This window comes from Pyrus communis, chromosome 16 (assembly GCF_963583255.1).
Source record: "Pyrus communis chromosome 16, drPyrComm1.1, whole genome shotgun sequence".
Taxonomy (NCBI): Eukaryota; Viridiplantae; Streptophyta; class Magnoliopsida; order Rosales; family Rosaceae; genus Pyrus; species Pyrus communis.
Window position 1 is genome coordinate 1657494 of NC_084818.1, and position 22536 is coordinate 1680029.

Sequence of the window (22536 nt, forward strand, 5' to 3'; positions counted from 1 at the left end):
CGCTTCATAACTATCTAGTTTCTAATTTCAGGATCTCTCAATTAGCATGTTATAATTCTCTCTAGAAGTAATTTTTCTTTAAATATTATTTTGAAAGTGCTTTTAAAACAAGTAAAGGAGCTTTAATGGATTTTTAGGTTGAAAAAACATTTAAAATGCTTTTTAAAAAAAAAAACACACGCGAAACACCTTAAGTGTTTTTTTCCAAAAGCACTTGCATTCTTATGAAAAATATAAGAAGCGCTTACGTGTGTAAGCGGTTTTTGAAGAAAGCATTTCCAACCCGACCTAACTTAATCGACGTTTTATGTGAAACTTGGACTAAAGAGGCCTTATCTAACTTGACTGACGAGGTCCCAAGAAGAAGCCTGGCACCCATTTCTTACCTGCTAAACACGTCTGTCATACTTTTCTTCCCCTAAACCTTAACCAATAAGTCTCCTGCACCTATAAGTACACGTCTCACCCAAGCACTTTGAGCAACAACCCAAAAAAACACATACAAAAATGGCATCCAAAACACAAACCCTAGCCCTAACTCTGTCCCTCTTGATCCTCATTTCTTCATGCAAGTCCTCCCAAGCCGCCGGAATTGCCATCTATTGGGGCCAAAACGGTAACGAAGGAACCTTAGCAGATGCTTGCAACTCAGGCAACTACCAGTTTGTTAACATAGCTTTCCTCACTACTTTCGGAAACAACCAAACCCCTGTCCTAAACCTCGCCGGCCACTGCGACCCCGCTAGTGGTACTTGCACGGGGCTGAGTGCCGACATCAAAACCTGCCAATCAAAAAACATAAAAGTCCTCCTCTCGATTGGAGGGGCCTCCGGAAGTTACTCTCTCACTTCAGCTGATGATGCAAGGCAAGTTGCTGATTACATCTGGAACAACTTCTTAGGTGGTCAGTCAGCTTCGCGCCCGCTTGGGGACGCGGTTTTGGACGGCGTTGATTTCGACATTGAGGCGGGTGGTGGGCAGTTCTATGATGAGCTCGCCAGGTCACTCAACGGACACAACGGACAGGCAAAAACGGTCTATTTAGCCGCAGCTCCACAATGTCCGATCCCGGATGCTCACCTAGACAGCGCTATCCAAACCGGTTTATTTGACTACGTTTGGGTTCAGTTCTACAACAACGGCCAATGCCAGTATGCAGACGGTAATGCCGACGCTCTTTTGAACAGTTGGAACCAATGGGCCTCGGTTCCAGCCACCCAGGTGTTCATGGGGTTACCGGCGTCTACTGATGCCGCGGGCAGCGGATTTATTCCTGCTGATGCTCTCAAGTCACAAGTCCTTCCAACAATTAAGAAATCGGCCAAGTATGGAGGAGTTATGCTTTGGAACAGGTGGTATGACATTAACAGCGGTTATAGTGCATCCATTAAGGACAGCATCTAATTAACTTCTCTGCCTCAATAGATGATACTACTTATAATAAAGTGTGTTGGGGATGATGACGCATCATTCCTTACCTTTTGAATAAAACATGCACATGTATTTTTGGGAGAGATCTTTTACTTATTCAGAATTTGGGTAGTACAATACATTATATAAGTGGAGGCACATTTAAAAAAATAAAATTTTTCTTTACTTATATAATGATATGTGGTGCACCATTCCGTATTTCTAATACACTAAAAAATCCTTGTATATTTTACGATAAAACATGTTATTGCATGTACTAATTTTTGAAATTGAATAAAGTATGGTACATAAAGGGTGATGTGATGTAGTTACTATGAAATGAAGCTATACGTCCAAATAAATGAGTGAGGACCCTCTCTCCAAATAAATTGTCGGGTATCATTGTCAATGGTTTTACATGATAGGTAGGCACTGTGTGTATGAAGGCTAACTAGCTCATATTGTAAAGGCTAGCTAGCTTTATACTTATCCAAAGGCACTCTCAAATATGGAATGAAAGTATCACATATTAGTATAAAGCTAGCCTTTGAATGAAAGTATCACGGCTGACGTGTACTACTGTATAACTTAATAATTTTTTGGAGGGATCAAGTCCAATGTCTCAAAAAGTTTTGAGCGGTACTATGGGTACTCTAGATGTTTCAATCGTTAGATTTCGATTTTTATATTTTTAAGCAAAGGAGAGTACCGAGTACTTTGGAGTACCCAATAAAGTCTCTCCAAAGTCTCCCATCTTGTTGAGACGCCAAGTGACATCATTGTATTAGACAGGGGAAGATGCTTTTGGGGTTGCCGGTGGCTCTTGAGGCGGCTGGGAGTGGGTATATTCCGACTGCTTTGCTGAATTCGGAAATTCAACCGGTGATAAAGAAGTCATCAAAGTATGGTGGTGTGATGTTATTGTCCAAGTTTTGTGACGATAGAAGTGGATATAGTTCTTCTATCATCGGAAGTGTTTGACTTTTGTAACTCAATGTTTTGGTTAGTCCCTAAAAGATTATATCAAATACATCAGATGTTATTATCCTAATAAGATAGGGTGGGGCTATCTATACATTCCGGTTTATCTTTTACATATTCTCTGTTAATTTTAGTCATTTGATTCCCTTGAATTCATTTTATATGATGGCTGGTAATCAAAAGAGGTGTGTGGACAACACCACCTATGAAATATTGTCGATTTGATAATTATACGATCTAATGTTGTTTAATTTTTTTTATGAAGTCCGTATTAACAATTTTTGTTAGACTTCTGACCTTTGTTAATAAACAAAAAAAAAAAAAATTAGAATTAGATGCCTTATTTTAGATTTTTCTATATTAAACATTTACTTTTCAATTTTTATTAAAGTGCTTTTACTTTTAATTAAACTTTATATTCTAGGTATATTCTTAATTTAAGAATTTTATAAATTCTTTTAAATCCATTTTTATGTAAAAAAAAAATGCACTCAATAATATTCATTAATTTATTGCTATTTTTATGGAATCTTATCCCTTCCTCAATTTAAGGATTCAATTATATCTACTGGGGTTCAAGATTAATTGGATGAAATATAGTTTTTCCAATTTCCAACTCAACATTTTATATAGATTATAAAAAAAAAAAAAAAACAAGAGTCGTTTATAATTAAAATTGAGATGTAGTTTTTTGGGTTACAAAACTTACACATAACGTACCATAAGTTTTGTACGTACCAAAATAAGGATAATACAACGTACTAATAACTTGGTACGTACTAAATAAAGAATTGCATAACATACCAAAAACAATATTTTATAACGTACCAAAATACTAATACGTATTTATATAACGCACCACGTTATATTTAATATATCTGTTTGGTATGTTATATTTAATATATGTGCATGTTATATTTCATAATTGTATGTTAATAGGATGTTTATGTGTTTTTAGAATTTAAAACAACAAATTATTTGAATAAGAAAAATTCATTTTGAACAAATTATGATAAGATAAGATAGGATGTTTGTGATGATTTTAGAATATTTGTGATATTATTTTCTGAACTAGCTGGTTAATTAAATACAATAAAAATCATAATTTTTAATTAAAAATTAGTAGAAGAATGTTTGATCAAAAGTTTAAAAGTTATAGATATTTGATTAAAAAAAATTCAAATTTGAGGCATCTATATCAAAATGCCCCCAAACAAAAAATCTGCCTCATTTCGTCAAGACCAGTTCAAGCACTAACCACAAACCATTTGTAGAATCACGTTATACGTAGAACAACTTTCACAAAAGTATGGAACTCCCTCAATCTTAGTCCTGCATTGGTCCAATGTGAGATCTACCCTAGTCAGTGTTCAACGGTCACGCGACAAATGGTAAGCGGCGGATATTAGAAGATGACCATCTGTTTCCTCAATCGAACTATTAAAAAAATTTAGACAGTTTGAGTAAAAAGTTAAGACATTTCATTCAAACTGCCAAATTTATACTTTAACAACTTTACTGTTGTAAAACATACACCAAAGTTAATTAGGGGGAGCTCGAATACAAAAAGAAGCAGAGATCACAAAAGTGTGCAACAAAAGAAAAACCAAAAGCAAGAAACTATCACGACAATTCCGCTGGAAGCACAACACAAAAGCTATCATTTGAAACTATCGTAGTGTAGACGAAGAAATCTATGTTACGAGGGCGAGTTTTCCATCTCTGTTGCACCTAAACTTTGCGCACTTGAATGTTGTGAATGGATTGGAGCCACCAAATGGGTTGCCTGCCACTTTGAACGAGTGCAACCTCTTCCCCTGCTTTTACCAATCCTTGCTCCTGTAAACAGAACACCAGAAAATGCACCATCAGTGCTGGCATGGTTGAATAGCATACGTCGCCATAAATTTAGGAAATATGCAGCAAAACGTCACCTTCAGCACAGTCAAGGCATTGCTAAAGCTTGTTTCAGAATCTTCTGTGAAATCCATGTATATTGGACATACGCCTTGATACAAAGCCAATCTCTGTCGTATGCTCTTACCGCATGGCAATCAAAGTACTTGCTAATGAATAGAACTTGCACAGCATATTTTAACTGATACAGTTACAAATCATATTTGTAGATACTAAAACCCATTACTGTTCATTATCTTCTCCATGTTTTACCTTTTTTTTCTTTCAACTAAAAAAATTAAAAAATTGAGATGGGCCTCTTTCACTTTTTAATGATTTGTATATGTATGAGTTTATCTTCGGTAGTCCAATCTATTCAAGTAGTTCGACTGTATAAGCAATCATCAGGGTTCGAATCCTTAGAATCAAACTTTATTTTTAGTTTCCAAACTTTTCAGTAGTCCTAGTCTGTTGAAAAAAAATTGGTACATAATGTGCTATTTAACATTCTGTTTCTCACCTAAGAATCATTTACTCCTCATTGTGTTTCTCCTAAAAATAGCGGGTTCATTTGAAAGTGTTTTTGAAATGATTGAAATCGTTTTTAGAGAAAATATTGGTTCTAAATGAGCTTGTGCACGACTACACTTGGGAACCAGCGATTTACGATTCGGTAACGGGTATGTTCTCGAATTGTAATTCAGTTGCTATGAGGTCTTCTGTTTTCCCCCCTTTGGTTGTTCTATTCTTGAAGTGTTTTTTTAGGGTTCACTTACATTTTTAGTAAATATTGGTTATAAAAACATTTTTACAAAATACACTTTCAGCCATTTTAAAAGTAATTACAAACGAGCCTGAAATTATTTGCAAAAAGCACTTTTCTTGGAAGCATATTGAAAAGCATATCTATTCATAATACTTTTTGAAAACACTTTCATTCAAATCATGTTGAAATTTTCATTAAAAACCATGTGTTTTTTTCACATGAAGAAGTACTTTAAATATTTTTATTTTTTCAACTGATGTCAAAAGCTCTTTCGTTCTCTAAGACTGCCTCCAACCTTGAGCTAAAAGCCAAAATTCCCCACTTATTCCCCCCCCCCCTCCAAAAACAAAAAAAAAACACAACCCAACCCAAGCCAAATCATTGGGTTAAAAGCCAAATGCTAAACCTGGGCCAAATACCCCCTTAGATTTAGCCCACACACGTGTGGACTCGCCTAAAAAATACCCACTTTCGTTCTATTCACTCGCCCACTCGCCTTCAACGCCTGACAGGGAGGCCTATTGTCAGGGCCGCTGTAACGACCCGTTCCTAAAAATTATGATTTTTATAATTTTTAAATGTGAATTTACGAAAATGCCCTTCGAGGCAAGTGTTGACTGCCATGTCGTGTCATGTAAGACTCATTTTCTTGGCGTATTCTTGTAGTACTCGTCCCTACGAACGTGTGGGTGCAAACAGAATCTAATTTGGAGTTATAACGAAGATTTTACGAACCTTTAAACGTCGATGATATTTTGGCAAATTGATAATTAATGGAACACGTGGTATTTTGTCGGATCGTTGGATGAGTGCCACGTGGGGCCACCCCACTTTTCTGGAACACACTCTCTCTTGCTTTTTCTTCTTTCTTCCGTAGCTCTTCTCTCTACTCTCTTAACTCTCTTTCTCTCGGCTCTTCCTTTCTCCCGTGAAATAAACCACCACCAGCACCAAATCTTTCGGCTTATTAAACATCAAAACCACCATTATCTGCATGTCTTCACAGCCATAAACCCAGTTTTGAGTTTTGTTTCATTGAAAACGAACCCGAAACACGAGTTCGAAGAAAAAGGTTTTGGGCCGAGACTTCTAGGCGTGATTCAGATAATTTTCTGCCATATTTTGAACTCTAAATAGGCATAAATCGATTTCCTCTCGTCGATTAGATAAATTTTCATGTTTGGATCGTTTAATTTGGTGAAGAAATGAGAAAGTTATAACGATTTAAAGTTTGCCCAGTTTCTGGGGACCTCTGTCACTTTTGAGTCATTTTCCGGTCAAATTACGGTGAGATAGCCATTGTATAAGGTACCAATATCTTCCTCTCATCGATAACTATGATTTTCGTTTTTGAATCACTTGATTTCGTTTAGTATTGACAAAGTTATGGACGTTGAAAAGTTGCCCAGAAATTTTGGCGAATTTCCCTGTTTTCCTGCGGACAGCTGTCTTTCAGGCCATTTTATGGCCATCTCCGGCGACCATTTGGACTCCTATCAGGTATAATTTTGTTCTATACTTCTCTAGCTTTGATTTGGTACATTATGAGTCGAATTTGGTTGAGAAACAAGTGAGATATGGAGCTCTAAAGGTTGCCCAGGAAATCTGCAAAATTTGCATAATCCGTGCGAAGTTCCATTAAGGTCTGTCACTTGATTAGAATAGTAATTGACGATCCGACCGTTGGATCGTCACCAAACTTTAATATGTTATAGTACGTAATATTTGAGGACCATAGGAACTTACATAACAGAAATCCGACATGCGGATCTTCCCAAATTGGATTTGTAAGTTCATAAAATAAAACTTTGACCGCCACTTGAATTTGCAATTGGCGGAAATCCAACCATTGGATCATAATGAAATTTTAGTATGATGTTTTAGAAGCATAATGTGGATCTTTGAAGGTCACTGATTGGAAGTCTGAGATGTGAGTCTTCCGAATCGAGTTATGTAGGGTTGTGGACCCTACCGTCGATCTTTGACCAATGGTAGACTTTTGGTCAATGGTCTCAAATCATTCTAGAATATCCTTGAGAATGTGTTTTATGTAAATTACGTGTTCTATTTGATAAGAATTCTGAGATGTGGTTTGATAATTGTTCTAGGCGCCGATCATTCGTGATGCCTTGATGTTTGTGTTAGGAAGTTGTGGCACGGACTCCAGGTGAATGGGCTTTTAATTTTCTATACACACACACACACACACACACACGTTTCTCAGAAACTGTTTTAAGTGGAATTTTTTTTAAAATGCCATGTCATATTTGCTTTATGTTTTAGCATATGGATTAGTATAGCTTTGCATAATATTGCATGATGCTGCAGAGTCCCAGATAAGTTCATGTGAGTACATATTGATGGTATGGTTGCATGGTAATTGGTTATGAGTTGATGCATGTAGAGCTCATGATCCTACACCCCAATATTAGTATTCCGCTCGAGGCCAGGGCCTAGCCTTCATGTGATAATTCATCTCCCGCACTGCACGCTCACCTTGGATCCAAGGCAGGTGCCAGCCTGTCGTACAGACCACATTAGGTGGTTTCGACTCGTAGGTGACTTGCGATACTTCACATAGCCTTCACATGATCATAGCACTTAAGCATATTTATTTACACTCAGCTTGTCGTACAAACCACATTAGGTGGTTCCGACTCATGTGCAAGTTTAAAGCCGTACAGGTCACATTAGATGACTCTGGCTGGCATATCATTTTTACATTGATTTATCACCTGGCTTACATATTTACTGTTGAGATACTTGACATGACATATACCTTGATTTACACTATTTTGAGCAAGATTTTTATATACATATGTATTACTATTTTCTGGGAAAATTATACGAGTTTTACAGTGAGGGATTATTATTTTCAGAAAAGAGAAATGTGTTTTCTAAAGCTTTGTTTTTGCCTACTCACCCTTTTGTTTTTTGCCCCTCCAGGTTCTAACGGCAGAGTTTTCGTACCAATGAGGATTCTTGGCGAATCTCAGTATAGGTGGCTACCTCTGAGGGTATGATCCTTACCCACACTACTGTGCTTTACTTATACTCTGATGTCACTTGTGAAAGGGTTCATTCCCGTTCACAGCGCATGCTTATCTTTAGACACTTTTAGGTTTAAATTTATTCACATTTTCCACATCATTATACTTTATGGCTTCGTCACCTTTTAGGTGTTTGCCAGCACAACTCGATTCAGATTCCTAGTGGACATTTCAGGTCGGGGTGTGTCAGCCGTCGGCCATAACCCATAGCCCAACGGCTAGAATTTTTGGACCATTGGTTGATCCAACGGTCCATATTCAAATTTTGTTTTTTTTAAGTGCTATTTTAAAATACATTGAATTCAACGGCTGAAATCGAATATAATCAAGTATAATGATAAAAAAAAGAAAGATCTAATGGCCCAAATTGAAATCTAACGGCTAAAATAATTAAAAAAAAATTATTTAACTCAAAATTCATCCAAAAACTCTATAAATACCTATGTATTTGTTCAAACATCCTCACAAAACTCAATTTCCTCCTACAATTCTTCCAACTTTTCTTTCTACCATTTCTTTCCATTTCCAAATTGTTGAACATGGCAAGAGAGCATATTAGAGGTCGTAATTGGACCTGTGAGGAAGATGTTGCTTTATACTTGGCATGAGTTTCTTTTAGTGAAGATGGTGTAGTTGGCACAAATCAAAATAAAAAGGTTTTGTAGGATAAAATCATTGCAAAGTTTCAAGAAAACTACGATGACGGCAGGAGGGACGGTGGTGGTGTTTACGATTGGTGGAAGACTATCAACAAAGCATGCACTTTATGGAAGGGAAGTTTGGAGAGAGCCGTGGTTGGCATGGCTAGTGGAAGAAGCACCATAGAAATTGTGAGTTTTTTTTCTTGATATTTTATTTGTCATGTACATAATATTATTTTGTAACTAATTGTTTTTATGTATTTTTTGCATAGGGTGACAAAGTATTGGAAATTTACAAGACAAGAATAACACCAAAAAAATCAAGTTTTTAAGTTGCAACATGCTTGGGACATCCTCAAGGATTGTCCAAGGTGGGGAACCGATGCGGACCAACAATGGGGAAGATTATTTCAACGTAAAGCCGCACCGACAAATGCCAGAGATGAAGGTGTCAATGAAGATGTCGATGAAATGACCCAAACTCCTTCTTTGCAAGGTCCTCGGGAAGAGATAAGCAAAAGGAAGCAAAGAGACAAGGGAAGTCTCAAGATCTTTCAAGTGGACACATTGCTATCAGAATTGCAAAATTGAGCAAAACCCATAGCGTTCGCTAAGAAGAAACAGCCCGAATGCGTTTACAAATGAAGGAAGAAGGGGATAGGGAACAAGAGAGGTACGAAATAAATTTGATAATGGATGACCTTAACAAATACACTCCAACGAGAAAGAAGTACTTACGTGGTAAGCAAAGGGATGCCAGAATGAGTATATTTCAAGACGATAATTCATTTCAAGGTTATATTCCAAGTCCACCATCATCAAATCAAGATGGTGGATATCATTATTAAGTTTGGAGGAGGATTCTCTACCCTTCTAATCTCTCTACCCTTCCATCCCCTCCTATTTGAACAGTCACGGTTAAGCCACGTCAACATCTTATATTGATTTTTTTATAGAGAAGACAAAAAGCAATGTGTGAGAGGAGGAGATGGAAGGGGATGAGAATAGGAGGGTAGAGAATCCTCCTCAATTAAGTTTATGTAGTTTATGAATTTTCAATTGTATTAAGTTTATGTGGTTTATTAATTGTCGTTTGTATTAAGTTTATGTACTTTATTAATTGTCGTGTGTATTAATTATTGTTTCTATTAATTTAGATGCCTTCAATAATTATTGTACTTATTATTCCACACTTTGATGTAGAATAGATGCCTTCAATAATTCAACATCCATTCAATAATTTATCCAATGTACAACACAAAATACTTTGCATAAGAAGACACTTAAATTTATTACTAGAAAATATGAACATAGTACACTTAAAATTATTACATAAATACTCAACTAACATCATCAATGTTCACCTTCTTAAAGCCATACATGCTCAACCAAATCCTTGCGGAGTGTGTCATGACCTTGAGGAGCTTGAATTCTATTTAAACGTCTCATATAATCACTTAATGTGACCCTATCCTGTCGGGTCTCATATGTGGTTTCAGCGAGATATTCAACATCACTTGCAATACCTCTCGTATGTGTTGGTTGGTAATCATCCACATTTTTGTCTGAATCTTCTTCAATTTTGATGTACTCGTCTTCCATAATCATGTTGTGCAAAATTATGCACATCATCATGATTGAATGGAGGTCTTCGGTATGCCAAAGTCATGCAGACCTTTTAAAAATGGCAAATTAAGCTTGTAGGATCCTGAACGCTCTTTCCACATCCTTCTTGTAAGACTCTTGCCTCTGCGAAAATAATTTCTTCTTTGCACTATCGGGATGAGAAAAACTTTTGACAAAGGTAGACCAACTAGGATAAATACCATCAATTAGGTAGTAACCTAGCTCATACCTATTACCATTTACCTTGTACTGAAATTTTGGAGCCCATCCATTGATAACATCATCGAACAAAGGATAATACCGAAGAACGTTGATATCGTTGTTTGATCCAGGAGCGCCGAAGAATGCAAGCTAAATCCATGTGTCGTAAGACGCCATAGCCTTGAGCACGATGATTAACTTGTTATGATGGCCTTTGAATTGGTCAGCCCAAGCAGTAGGACAATTTTTCCACTCATAATGCATACAATCGAGACTTTCTATCATGCCAGGGAAGCCTCTTTTGTCTGCTTTGAATAGAAGCCTCTTCAAGTCTTCACGATTTAGCTTGCGGAGGTATGTGGCTCTATATATAGCTTGAATTGTCTGACAAAAGCGCTTCAGGTTCTTAATAGCAGTAGTCTCCGCAAGTCGGCAATACTCGTTAGTTGAGTCTACAGAGCACCCATTAGCTAGCATCCGAAATGCAGATGTGAGCTTCTGACGAGGTGATAAACTTTGTCAGCCTACGACATCTATCTTCCTTGCAATGTAGTGGTTATGTTTGACAACTGTGTTCAATATGCTTTCAAAGAGCACTATCCTTGTCCAAAACTGCCTCCTGAAAATCATGAGCAGGAAATCTTGGATGCTCGATGAAATAATCTTTCATCATTCGGTCATGACACTCTTATTTATCACGCTACACAAATGAACGCATCGTGACAGAACCATGATGGCTAGATTCAGCATGGTGCTCATATTGCATGAGCGAGTTTTTAAGTTCAACTTTGACATTGATCATTTTAGCATCCTCAATGTCAAGCCTTGCTTGGTATTGTGCTATCTACATTGCCCTACTACGTCTTCTTCTATCACCCATTGATGAGATATTGAGGATTTTTAGGAAACAAAAACACTTTGAAAGTTGAAAGATTGGTGAATATAGAGGATGATTGAAGGTTGAAAAATTATGTGATCAACTGATATTAGACCTGTGTTTATATAGAGGATGAAAGTTGAACGATTGGTGAAAGTTGAAAGTTTGGTGAAAGTTGAACGGTTGGTGAAAGTTAAAAGTTTGGTGAAAGTCGAATTTATCACTTAAATTTATTACTAGAAAATATGAACATAGTACACTTAAAATTATTACATAAATACTCAACTAACATCATTAATGTTCACCTTCTCAGAGCCATACATGCTCAACCAAATTCTTGCGGAGTGTGTCATGACCTTGAGGAGCTTGAATTCTATTTAAACGTCGCATATAATCACTCAATATGATCCTATCCTGTCGGGTCTCATATGTGGTTTTAGCAAGATATTCAACATCACTTGTAATACCTCTCGCATGTGTTGGTTGGTCATCATCCACATCTTCGTCTAAATCTTCTTCAATTTCGATGTACTCGTCTTCCACAATCATGTTGTGCAAAATTATGCACATCATCATGATTGAATAGAGGTCTTCTGTATGCCAAAGTCATATAGACTTTTTAACAATGGCCAATCGAGCTTATAGTATCTCGAACGTTTTTTCCACATACTTTATGTAAGACTCTTGCCTCTGCAAAAATAATTTCTTCTTTACACTATCGGGATGAGAAAAACTTTTGACAAAGGTAGACCAACTAGGATAAATACCATCAATTAGGTAGGAACCTAGCTCATACCTATTACCATTTACCTTAGACTGAAATTTTGGTGCCCATCCATTGACAACATTATCGAATAAAGGAGAAGCTCAAAGAACGTTGATATCGTTGTTTGATCCAGAAGCGCCGAAGAATGTATGCTAAATCCATGTATCGTAAGACGCCACAACCTTGAGCACGATGATTGACTTGTTATAACGGCCTTTGAATTGGCTAGCCCAAGCAGTATGACAATTCTTCCACTCCCAATGCATACAATCGAGACTTTCTATCATGCCAGAGAAGCCTATTTTGTCTGCCTTGCATAGAAGCCTCTTCAAGTGTTCACAATTTAGCTTGTGGAGGTATGTGGCTCTATATATGGCTTGAATTGCCTGACAAAAACGCTTCAGGTTCTTTATAGCAGTAGTCTCCGCAAGCCGGCAATAGTTGTTAGTTGAGTCTGCAGAGCACCCATTAGCTAGCATCCGAAATGCAGATGTGAGCCTCTGACGAGGTGATAGACTTTGTCGGCCTACAACATCTATCTTCCTTGCAAAGTAGTGGTCATGATTGACAACTGCGTTCAATATGCTTTCAAAAAGCTCTATCCTCGTCCAAAACCGCATCCGAAAATCATGAGCAGGAAATCTCGGACGCTCGATGAAATAATCTTTCATCATTCGGTCATGACACTTTTCTCTATCACCCTACACAAATGAACGCCCCGTGACAGAACCATGATGGCTAGATTTGGCATGATGCTCATATTGCATAAGCGAGTTTGCAAGTTCAACTTCGACATTGATCATTTCAGCATCCTCAATGTCAAGCCTTGCTTGGTATTGTACCGTCTACATTGCCCTATTACGCCTTCTTCTATCACCCATTCATGAGATATTGAGGATTTTTAGGAAACCAAAACACTTTAAAAGTTGAAAGATTTGTGAATATAGAAGATGATTGAAGGTTGAAAGATTATGTGATCAACTGATATTGGACTTGTGTTTATATAGAGGATGAAAGTTTGAACGATTGGTAAAAGTTGAACGTTTGGTGAAAGTTGAACGGTTGGTAAAAGTTAAAAGTTTGGTGAAAGTTGAAAGATTGGTGAAAGTTGAAGGCTTGCTTTGTGGAAAGATTTAGTGATTTTTCAATATTTATCTAAATTTAAATATTTTTAGATTAAAATGTTCATAAAATTAATTTACGAAGTCTACATAATTTTTTTTTTAAAGTTAATTTAAGAAAAAGATTAGCCAAAGTTCATTCTTTAAAAATCCCAGACTAAAATTTTAGAACATAAGGGTTGAAGTGGAAAAACTGTTCTTGGACTAAAAAAATTTGGTTTTTAGCCCAATAGTCGGAGATGGTCTAAAAGCATTTTAACAAATTTAGAAGCAGTCCAAACAGGTCCTTGATGAGATTAAGGGCTGGTTTGGTATTACTGTGCTTTGAAAAAAAAGCTGCTTCTGCTGTGCTGTGAGAATAAGTAGCTGTGAAATAAAGCAGCAGAGTGTTTGGTAAACTTTTTTGTAAAAGTGCTTTAGAAAAAAAAATGCAGTATTATAGTGTTTGGTAAACTTTTATGTAAAACATATGTGAAAAAAAGCCAGTTTTTCAAAGCTGAGTTTTGCAGCTTCTTGTTTTTGGCTTTTTTCACTCAAAACTGTGAAAAAAAGCTGAAGCTGAATGTTTACCAAACACAAAAACAGCTCCCAATTTTTTTTGATACCAACTTTTTTCAGAATCACCTCAGTACCAAACCAGGCCTAAAACATTTCCTTTACCGCCAAAATTTGGTTTCCCGCTCAAGCATCTACCGTATCGTCGTTTTTCTACCAAAACGACTGCGTATTCGGTTTACTGTTCCTTAATTCCACATTTGCATCTCCCTTCTTCTCTGCAACCAAAGTCCGTCTCTTTCTCCTCCTGCAAATGCGATGGCATCTGATCGGAGCTCCGGCGACTCAATCGCCGACTGCTGCAAAACGCAGCGCATCGTCCTCTTCCTAGACCTCAACCCACTCCTCCACCTTCAAAACCCAGCTCCATTTCTCAAAGCCCTCCTCGCCGCCGTCAAAACCATCCTCTCTTTCCCTCCTCTCTCCGCCTCTCTCTTCGCCTCCAGACCCTTCTTCTCCTCCCTCTCTCCGCTGGTCTCCTCCTCCAAGCTCCCCACTTCTCTCTCCCTCTCTTTCCACCTCCCCGGCCCCACTTTCAATTCCCTCTCCCAAACCCTCAATTCCCTCCCCGCATTTCGCCGCGACCCGGCATCGCCGCCTCCTTGCGCCAGCTCGTGCACAACTACGCCTGGGACCCCGTGATCTGCGATCGAATGACGGGTATGTTCTCGAATAGTGATTCGGTTGCTGTGAGGTCTAATTTGGTAGTTCTGTTTTCGCCCGTCTGTGTGTCTGCAAACTGTTTGACAGAATTCCTGAATGTGGGTGTGGGTGACGAGTCTTTGGAAAATGTGAATGCGTTTTCTGGGAGATTTCGGGGTTTCTTTGAGAATGTGAACGATGCATTTCTGAGTAGAGATATTCAGTGTAGCTGGGTTGATGTCAGGTATGAATTAGAATGTGGTGAGGGTAAGGTTGGGAACGATGAGGATAAGACGAGATTTGGGTTTTTCAAGAGTGGGGTTAGGAGTTTGGGATGGGGATTTGGCTCGACTGGTTCGATTATTCTTGGTTCTGCTCTTGTTCCTTTTGGTTTGATTTATCCAGAGATTGGGATTTCATCCAAGTTTTTCGGTTGTGATGATAGTCATAAGAAAGTCAATGCGCAGTTGAGTCTCGAGATCTTAGATGTAAGTGGGAAGCCTTTGGAATGCAAGTTTTGTGATCTTCAATTGGTTGATTTGAAGATGTTGCCTAGAAATCCTAAATTCACAAACAAAAGGTGGTAAACTGAGAGAATTGTTCTGGTGGAATTTTGGCAAAGGCGTGACAAAGTTCCAGGTTAAGGCTTTGCAAAAGTACAATAGTTCATCCGTATATTGGTTAAATAAAAAGCGGGAAACAGACGCCCCTTCCGAGAGTCAAACTTCCCTTGTAAAATCTGGTGCTACTGGTGATTTGGTTGCTGCTGAGAGATCCCAAGGATATCAATGCAAGGCAGAAAAGCTCTGCCCTGTCTGTTAAAGCATCTGATTCAGAATCCGGATGGAGATACTTTTCCTTCACCTAGTACTAGATATGAATTGCAGATTTTTTTCCGGATGGAGATACTACAATCAGAGGTTGGTGCAAGTATTGCTGAATCTACGAAACAGAAATTTGTAAAACAGATTTGCTCGTTTTTGGAGAAAATTCGATGTCATCTGGACGGCTTCTTTGGTGACTGGAGTGTAGATGATTATGTTGAAAAGATCATAAAAAGCAGGTAATAAATCTGTACCACAGTTGAAAACCCCTACCTTTGAAATTATTCTTTACTTTATATAATGGATGTTTTACTGAGGCATTATGGCTTTCGCTGAAGGGCTATAGCACATGCTACATTCAGTCTATCATTCATTTCTCAACAAATACACATTTCCGGTGCCACTGTGTTCCACTTTCCTGTGGGATATTACTTCCTGTCTAACAAATCATGTCCTACTTACCTTTGCAACAGTGCTAAATAAGGAAAGTGGTTATCTTTATAATCTTAGATGAGTTAAGTGTCTTTCCTTATCAGTGTAGATTTACAGGATATAGGCCAGTTATGCGCACATCATACCCATGTTTTTCTGAACGAGTGAGGAATATGTTTATACAACTTTTGCAATATGCCAATAATAATGTATTAGTCTACAGTATGATCCTTGAAACGATGTAGCTTAAATAATTCATTCCTGCAATTAGTTTTCCGGAAGTACATGCGCAGGCGATCAATTTTTGTTTGAGATGGAAAATTAACTTCAGCAGATAGATTAATCTTTGAATTTGGAAATTTTCAGGTACTGTGAGACACTTGAAGATGTGGTTCACAAAATCTATACGATAATGGATTTGTTGCTGTTTGCTGATGAGGAAGAACTCCCTAATAGTTTACTCAACAGTGAGGATAGCAATCGATCCTGTAAAGAAAAACCAAAGAGTGTCGAAGTGGATGAAAGTATAGAATCTGGGACTCAGTATCAGCAGAAGGTGAGTCTCTTTGTCCGCTGAAAACTGATATTGGAAGACCAAGTGCCGAAGAGATCAAACAAAAGGACGACCATGCTGGCAAGTTACTGGAAGCTCAAGAGAAAAGAGAGAGGGCTCGGAGATTCGCTTCATCCACAAGATGGATGCCCGATCTGCAGAGAGTGTGGGCCCCAAAACAGCTGAAACCATTGAAACCAAAGTCAAATCCGCTTCGAAAGCTGTTTAAAAGGAAGGATCATAGAGGTTCATGTGATGACAGAGTGTGTGAAACCCCAATGACAGGAATCAAACGTTCATGCTCGCAATGCAGCTGGGATGACGATGAAGATTACCGAGAATACAGTAGCCAGCCGTGCGGCTCTGTTTCGAAAGCATTGTTCCAGGATGATGACCAGTGAACTTGAACTTCATCGAGACATGGAAAAAGCATATACATACCAAAAACAGCAGAAAAAAACCATTTAAAGTGCAAGCTTCTGTTGTTTAACTCTAATTGTCATTAATTTTGTGTAAAACAGTTCCTTTTTTTTGTGATTTGCAACATGAAATTGTTGGTATCACTGAGCTACTATTCCATTTGTTCAGTTCTAAATATTTCCGAATTCGAACAAAAAAATTATTAATAAAAATGTGTGATTTTTTATTTTCCGGAACCGTTACATCCCTCTTGAATTTTTCATACTAGAGAAACTTCAACTAGGTAATCCGATCTCGTTTTTCGTAGGGCACATGCTATATCATTTGTAGACCACATCTCACCAAAACACAAAATTTTATGTATTTTAGTCCCATCCAACTTTACATTGGTCTCTTTAATATGCTAGTTGCCCTTAAGTGGCATTCCTACTTAAGTTTTTCCGAAAGATTTGACATTCTATTTGTATGCACTGGATATTAAACATGTGGACCTAAGTGTTTAAAATATTGATATAGTTGGAAATATAAATATGCAAATTTATGGAAATATCAATGAATATATAGATATCAGCTATCTTCGATGGAAATTTACAATGGGGTAAGTATATCAAGTATACTCATTCAGATCTAGTCGAAATTAAAGAAAAAATTTATTAAAAAAATTCTAAAGTTTGAAATCTGCAATAGGTTTTAGCAAAATTTTGTAGTTAATTGGTAAATATTGTTGATATTTGTTGTTTTCTTATATCTCGCCGATATAGGATGAAGTTTGCATTTCACCCTTCTTTTCCTTATGGACCCTTAATTTTAAAGATATTTCGACGAAAATATCGACAATGCCGTGAATATTTTAAACATTGGTGACTGGTCTAAACTAAACTTACCCAAACCCACTTTCACATCACCACAATCCAATTCATGAGAGCCGTTACTTGCTAAATGTTGCCCCATACACGAGTCATTAACTCGTTTAGAAAGTGTTTTTAAATAATTGAAACCACTTGAGAAAATAATTTTGAGCTCCAAAAGCACCTGAAGTGTTTCATCAAAGAAGCACTAGTTTAAGTGTTTTTGGATGATTAACTTGCATTTTTATTAAAGATTAGTTGTATAAACATTTTTTTTTCTTTCTAAAATCGCTTTAGTAATTTGAAAGACTCCCTAAACGTGTTCTAAATTTTATCTGAAAATTTTTTCGGACTGCGAAATTAAAGCATCGTGATTAGATCCAAGTCCTTGGCCAATGGCCACCTCAGCTAAAATCCAAGATGTATATAGCAGCCAGGAATTTTGGTTACAAGCATATTCCATTTGGTTTCTATCCACAAACTTCCAAAACGTTCAATTGATGTTAAAACACTTTGTATATTTTGTTGTGTTTCCAACACACCAAATGTTTTTGACGATGACAAGGCTGTGTTGATTCCCCACATATTGTTTCATGATTATCTCATCTACGGACTATGCATACAACTATGACCTTTCATCAGACTTTTTGTCAAATTTGATGGCTTTTTTCACCTAATGTTGACCTTAAAAATTATAAAGCCTACGTGGTGCGCAGGCCGAATAACTAATAAGCTAACTAAGTCCTTCGATTGAATACGGGGCGTGCCAACTCGTCGGCCGAGCTCGGCTGAGGAGTAAAATTCGTTGTGATCGCATTGAGTGCGTTGCTGACTTTTTAATCTTGCGACTGCGACCGAAGAAGGAACATTCTCGGTCTTTGGGTTCTAGAGCTTGAAGATGAGGCTGCTAGTTCTACGAAGTTCACAAATCGTCGGTACCCGATTCGGTCACCGTGATTATATTCGTAAGAGTATAAGCACGTCGAATCTACACCAGACTATACAGACACAAATATTCAAATGTGATGTATGTCTTGATGGTGAACGTGGTTCGGCCGTTAGAATGCTGAACTCTAAAACTCACTTGTAAATATCCGATCATAAAATCACTCGGCGTCCGATACGCCGAATGTCGTAACTCATAACACCTTACTTCGCCGAGAGGGCTGATAAGATAACCCCTGCCAATAAAGATTCGAAAACCCTTCTCGGTCAAGACTTGGATAGGTAACCAGTCGGCCTCGACGCAGTGTTGTTTATCCAAATTGAAGGTGCTTCTCGGTCGACTGATTCTACGGCAACAGTGCTGTTTATCCAAACTGAAGGTGTTCGCCGGTTGCCTCCACAATACTGTTTATCCAAATTGAAGGTGTTTTGGCGGAAAAAGAAAAGGAAAAATCTCAAGGTGTTTGAGAGGTTTTGCGCAGGACAATTGTATGTTGAATTGAAGGTCTCATTTCTGCTGCACGGCGTCTGTATTTATAGGAATATATTTTCTGTTTAGCACGGTCTGGATAATAAGTAGAAACCGACTGAAACTCAAACTCGTGAAAAATAATAATCTGCGACATAGGTGCCAAAGCCTATCTTCAGATGGTTGATTCTTCAAAGATAATAAAACCCACCTTGACTTGTCCCATCGTAATTAAAAACCTAGCCTAGCTAGGCTTTCTTTTCTTGTCATAATTCTATCACCCATCCATACATCCTGATCCCATTTAATGAATTTCAAACCATTTAAAATTCATTTCTGACTACTTGTCAATCAACCTAACCTACTTAGGTTTTCTATTCACCATTATCCAAAACTTGCAGATCCATGCTATGCCACGTGAAGAGTCCAAGCCAAGCTGTTTTAATTCACACGGTACATTGTTACCAAATCCAAATTAACTCGGATTGTTCTGCTTGCTTCTACGTTGAGGTTGTGATTTGCATCCCACTTATTTTGTACAAGATAATATCAAGATAACTCACAATTAAAAAATAATTATTATGATAAAAAGATCATAATATTACCCTTTAACAATAATAAAATTATCTTCACTTTTATCCGACGGCGTGGAGCTATGCTTATTCAACGGCCTTGATTGCACGAGCCGATGATGTAAATTTGAGTCCAAACATTGCCCCCTAGTTTCCTTAAGCTTCGGCTCATAAACCGAATGGTCAAGGAAAATACTTGTCAACGCACATCAAAATTTCCTCAGCTTCGGCTAGATGACTTTAAAACTCGCAACTCCATCGAATGGTCAAGAAAAACATATGGCCAAGAACTACTGAGAAACCACCGAGATATTAAAACAAATCCCCTATTTTCAAGCAGGATTTCAAGGGCACGAACTCCAAAACTGGCCTCAAATTATTATATATATATTTATTTATTTTTTAGTTTGGCCAATCCCCCATTGTGGGGATCCCATTCGAATTGCAAAAACACAACTAGACCATTAGCATCTTTCTTTTACTGTAGTTACCATGCAATGGAAAAAAAACCATGATTGCATTGCCGAGCAACAACTCATGCTCGCCGAGCTTGGAAAACGTTGGCATACATATATATATATATATATATCCGATAAATTGGCGAAACCATACCAGAAGGGTCTTGTTTTCCATTATTCGAAGGGATGCCGCGTGTATACACCAAATGGCCACAAAAAAAATGGCCTATTTGTTAGTAACAGCTCAGCAACTTCTACTAAGATTTTATTGCCAAAGGCATGGTATTCTCGGTCAAGACATTTACACCAAAAATACTGTTTGAGCTCAACAAACACCCATCAAATCAAACATCAAGTTCGGCCAGGGAAGAGGCTGCCTCGAGCAGCAGTAGCAGCTGTACTTAACCTTTAAAGTCGAGCCCGAGCAGCTTATTATCTCCATCTTCGACAACCCGAGTGTCAACAATCATGAAAGAAGCATGATGGCACTGCTAATTATATATATTGTTGATCCTAAAAATTACAAAACCTACGTTGCGCGCAAGCCAAGTAACTAATAAGCTAACTACGTCATTCGGTTGAATGCGGGGCGTGCCAACTCGTCGGCCGAGCTCGGCCGAGGAGTAAAATTCGTTGATGTCGCGTTGAGCGCGTTGTTAACTTCTTTATCTTGCGACTGCGACCGAGGAAGGAACACTCTCGGTCTTTGGGTTCCAGAGCCTAAAGACAAGGCTGCTAGTTCTGCGAAGTTCATAAATCGTCGACGCCCGATTCGGTCACTGTGATTATATTCGTAAGAGTATAAGCACGTCGAATCAACACCAAATTATACGGACACAAGTACTCAAATGTGATGTATGTCTTGATGGTGAATGTAGTTCGGCCGTCAGAATGCCGAACTCTGAAACTCACTTATGAGTATCCAATCATAAAATCACTCGGTGTCCAGTACGCCGAATAATGTAACTCGTAACACCTTACTACGCCGAGAAGGCTAACAAGGTGACCTTTGCCAACAAGGATTCGAAAACCCTTCTCGGCCGAGACTTGGATAGGTAACCAGTCGGACTCGACGCAGTGCTGTTTATCCAAACTGAAGGTGCTTCTCGGTCGGCTGATTCTACGACAACAGTGCTGTTTATCCAAACTGAAGTTGTTCGCCGGGTGCTTCCACAGTGTTGTTTATCCAAACTGAAGATGTGTCGGCAAAAAAGGAAAGGAAAAATCTCAAGGTGTTTGAGAGGCTTTGCGCAGGGCAATTGTATGTTAAATTGAAGGTCCTCTTTTGTTGCATGATTTCTTGTATTTATAGCACCTATTCCTTGAGACTGAATCGAACCCCTATCTAGATTGGGAGTCCTTGTCCCGTTCCAACTTTACTTCGAACAAACCTGCTCCCATTAGGACTTTGAACTTTCCCCCCTTCCGAGGCTTTATTCCTTGCTGGTCGGGAATCCTGGTTGCACTAGGACTCCCTCGACCCTTTTTATTTATCTGGACCACTCATTCTTAGGATAGGACTCGACCGACCCTGCTAACTGGCCCGGAACCTATCACTCGGCCCATAACATTTCACACATCTTTGGGCCGAGCACAACCCTCTGCTCGGCCCAACAATATTATTTCGGGCCCAAACATATATATATATATATATATGTATGTATGTAATAAACCCATTGTTAGCAACGCAGCAAATAAACATTTCAGAAACTAGCAAACTAAGCCGAGGTCGAGAAAAGGTAGGTTGATAAAAATTAGGACGAGCTCAAGAAACATTCGGCCGAGAAAAACCTTTCTTGGCAGTTCGGCCTGCCCACCAATCATGAATATGCCGCTGTCTCCTATTGAAATATATGCATTAACCATGCATTATTCCACCGTTCACCAAAACCAATCTTTGAAAAGCCAACCTTTGAACAGTCAACTCCATCCAAAGCATGGGGTTGAGGCACCTTTATTTCAAACATGGGTATGGCACGACCTTTGAAGCTTTAAACAATTTTGTGTTCGTCCAAATCTCTTTAGCTTTTTGTAGTTCTTTCATTCGGCCGACTCTAAAGCCAATCTCGTTGAGTGAAGATCGGGCTACACGAATGCCTAACTGCAAAAGTCCTTTTTTTCTCGGCTTGGCTAAAGAAACAACCTTTTAAACCGAGCACACCATCTTTTGGATTGCGGCACCATCTTGTTACCCTCCTTTATTTCCTTAAGTATCGGCTGTTCAGCCGAATGGTTAAGAAAATAAATTCTTATTCATTTTTCAATATATTTTTTTTATAAGTCAAAATGGTTGTATGCCCCCTTATTTTCTTATATATCATCGGCTCAAACAGCCAGATGGATAAGAATATATAAAAAGAAAACTGAAATCTAATATATGGGAATAAGAGTGGCCGATCCATGAGAAGGTGGAGGCCAACGATGTTTTATTCCTAGTTGAGATCTTTCCATATTAAAATTCTCAATTTGATTTCACTTTAGGC

The 22536-nt window shown here is 38.1% G+C and overlaps 2 protein-coding genes across 2 annotated transcripts; one reads left to right on the forward strand and one right to left on the reverse strand.

Moving 5' to 3' along the window:
- Window positions 1-460: 460 nt before the first annotated feature.
- On the forward strand, window positions 461-1514 carry LOC137719418 (acidic endochitinase SE2-like). The gene has a single exon (XM_068458459.1). It carries the CDS (start codon window positions 508-510, stop codon window positions 1402-1404), a length of 897 nt encoding a protein of 298 aa, XP_068314560.1. The 5' UTR covers window positions 461-507; the 3' UTR covers window positions 1405-1514.
- A 10852-nt stretch (window positions 1515-12366) lies between these two features.
- LOC137721073 (uncharacterized) lies at window positions 12367-12885 on the reverse strand. The gene has a single exon (XM_068460193.1). It carries the CDS (start codon window positions 12883-12885, stop codon window positions 12367-12369), a length of 519 nt encoding a protein of 172 aa, XP_068316294.1.
- Between the last annotated feature and the right edge of the window lie 9651 nt (window positions 12886-22536).

Excerpts from the sequence above, each read along its gene's own strand:
- LOC137719418 (XM_068458459.1), top strand. The coding sequence starts at position 508 with ATGGCATCCAAAACACAAACCCTAGCCCTAACTCTGTCCCTCTTGATC.
- LOC137721073 (XM_068460193.1), bottom strand. The coding sequence starts at position 12,885 with ATGAAAGATTATTTCATCGAGCGTCCGAGATTTCCTGCTCATGATTTT.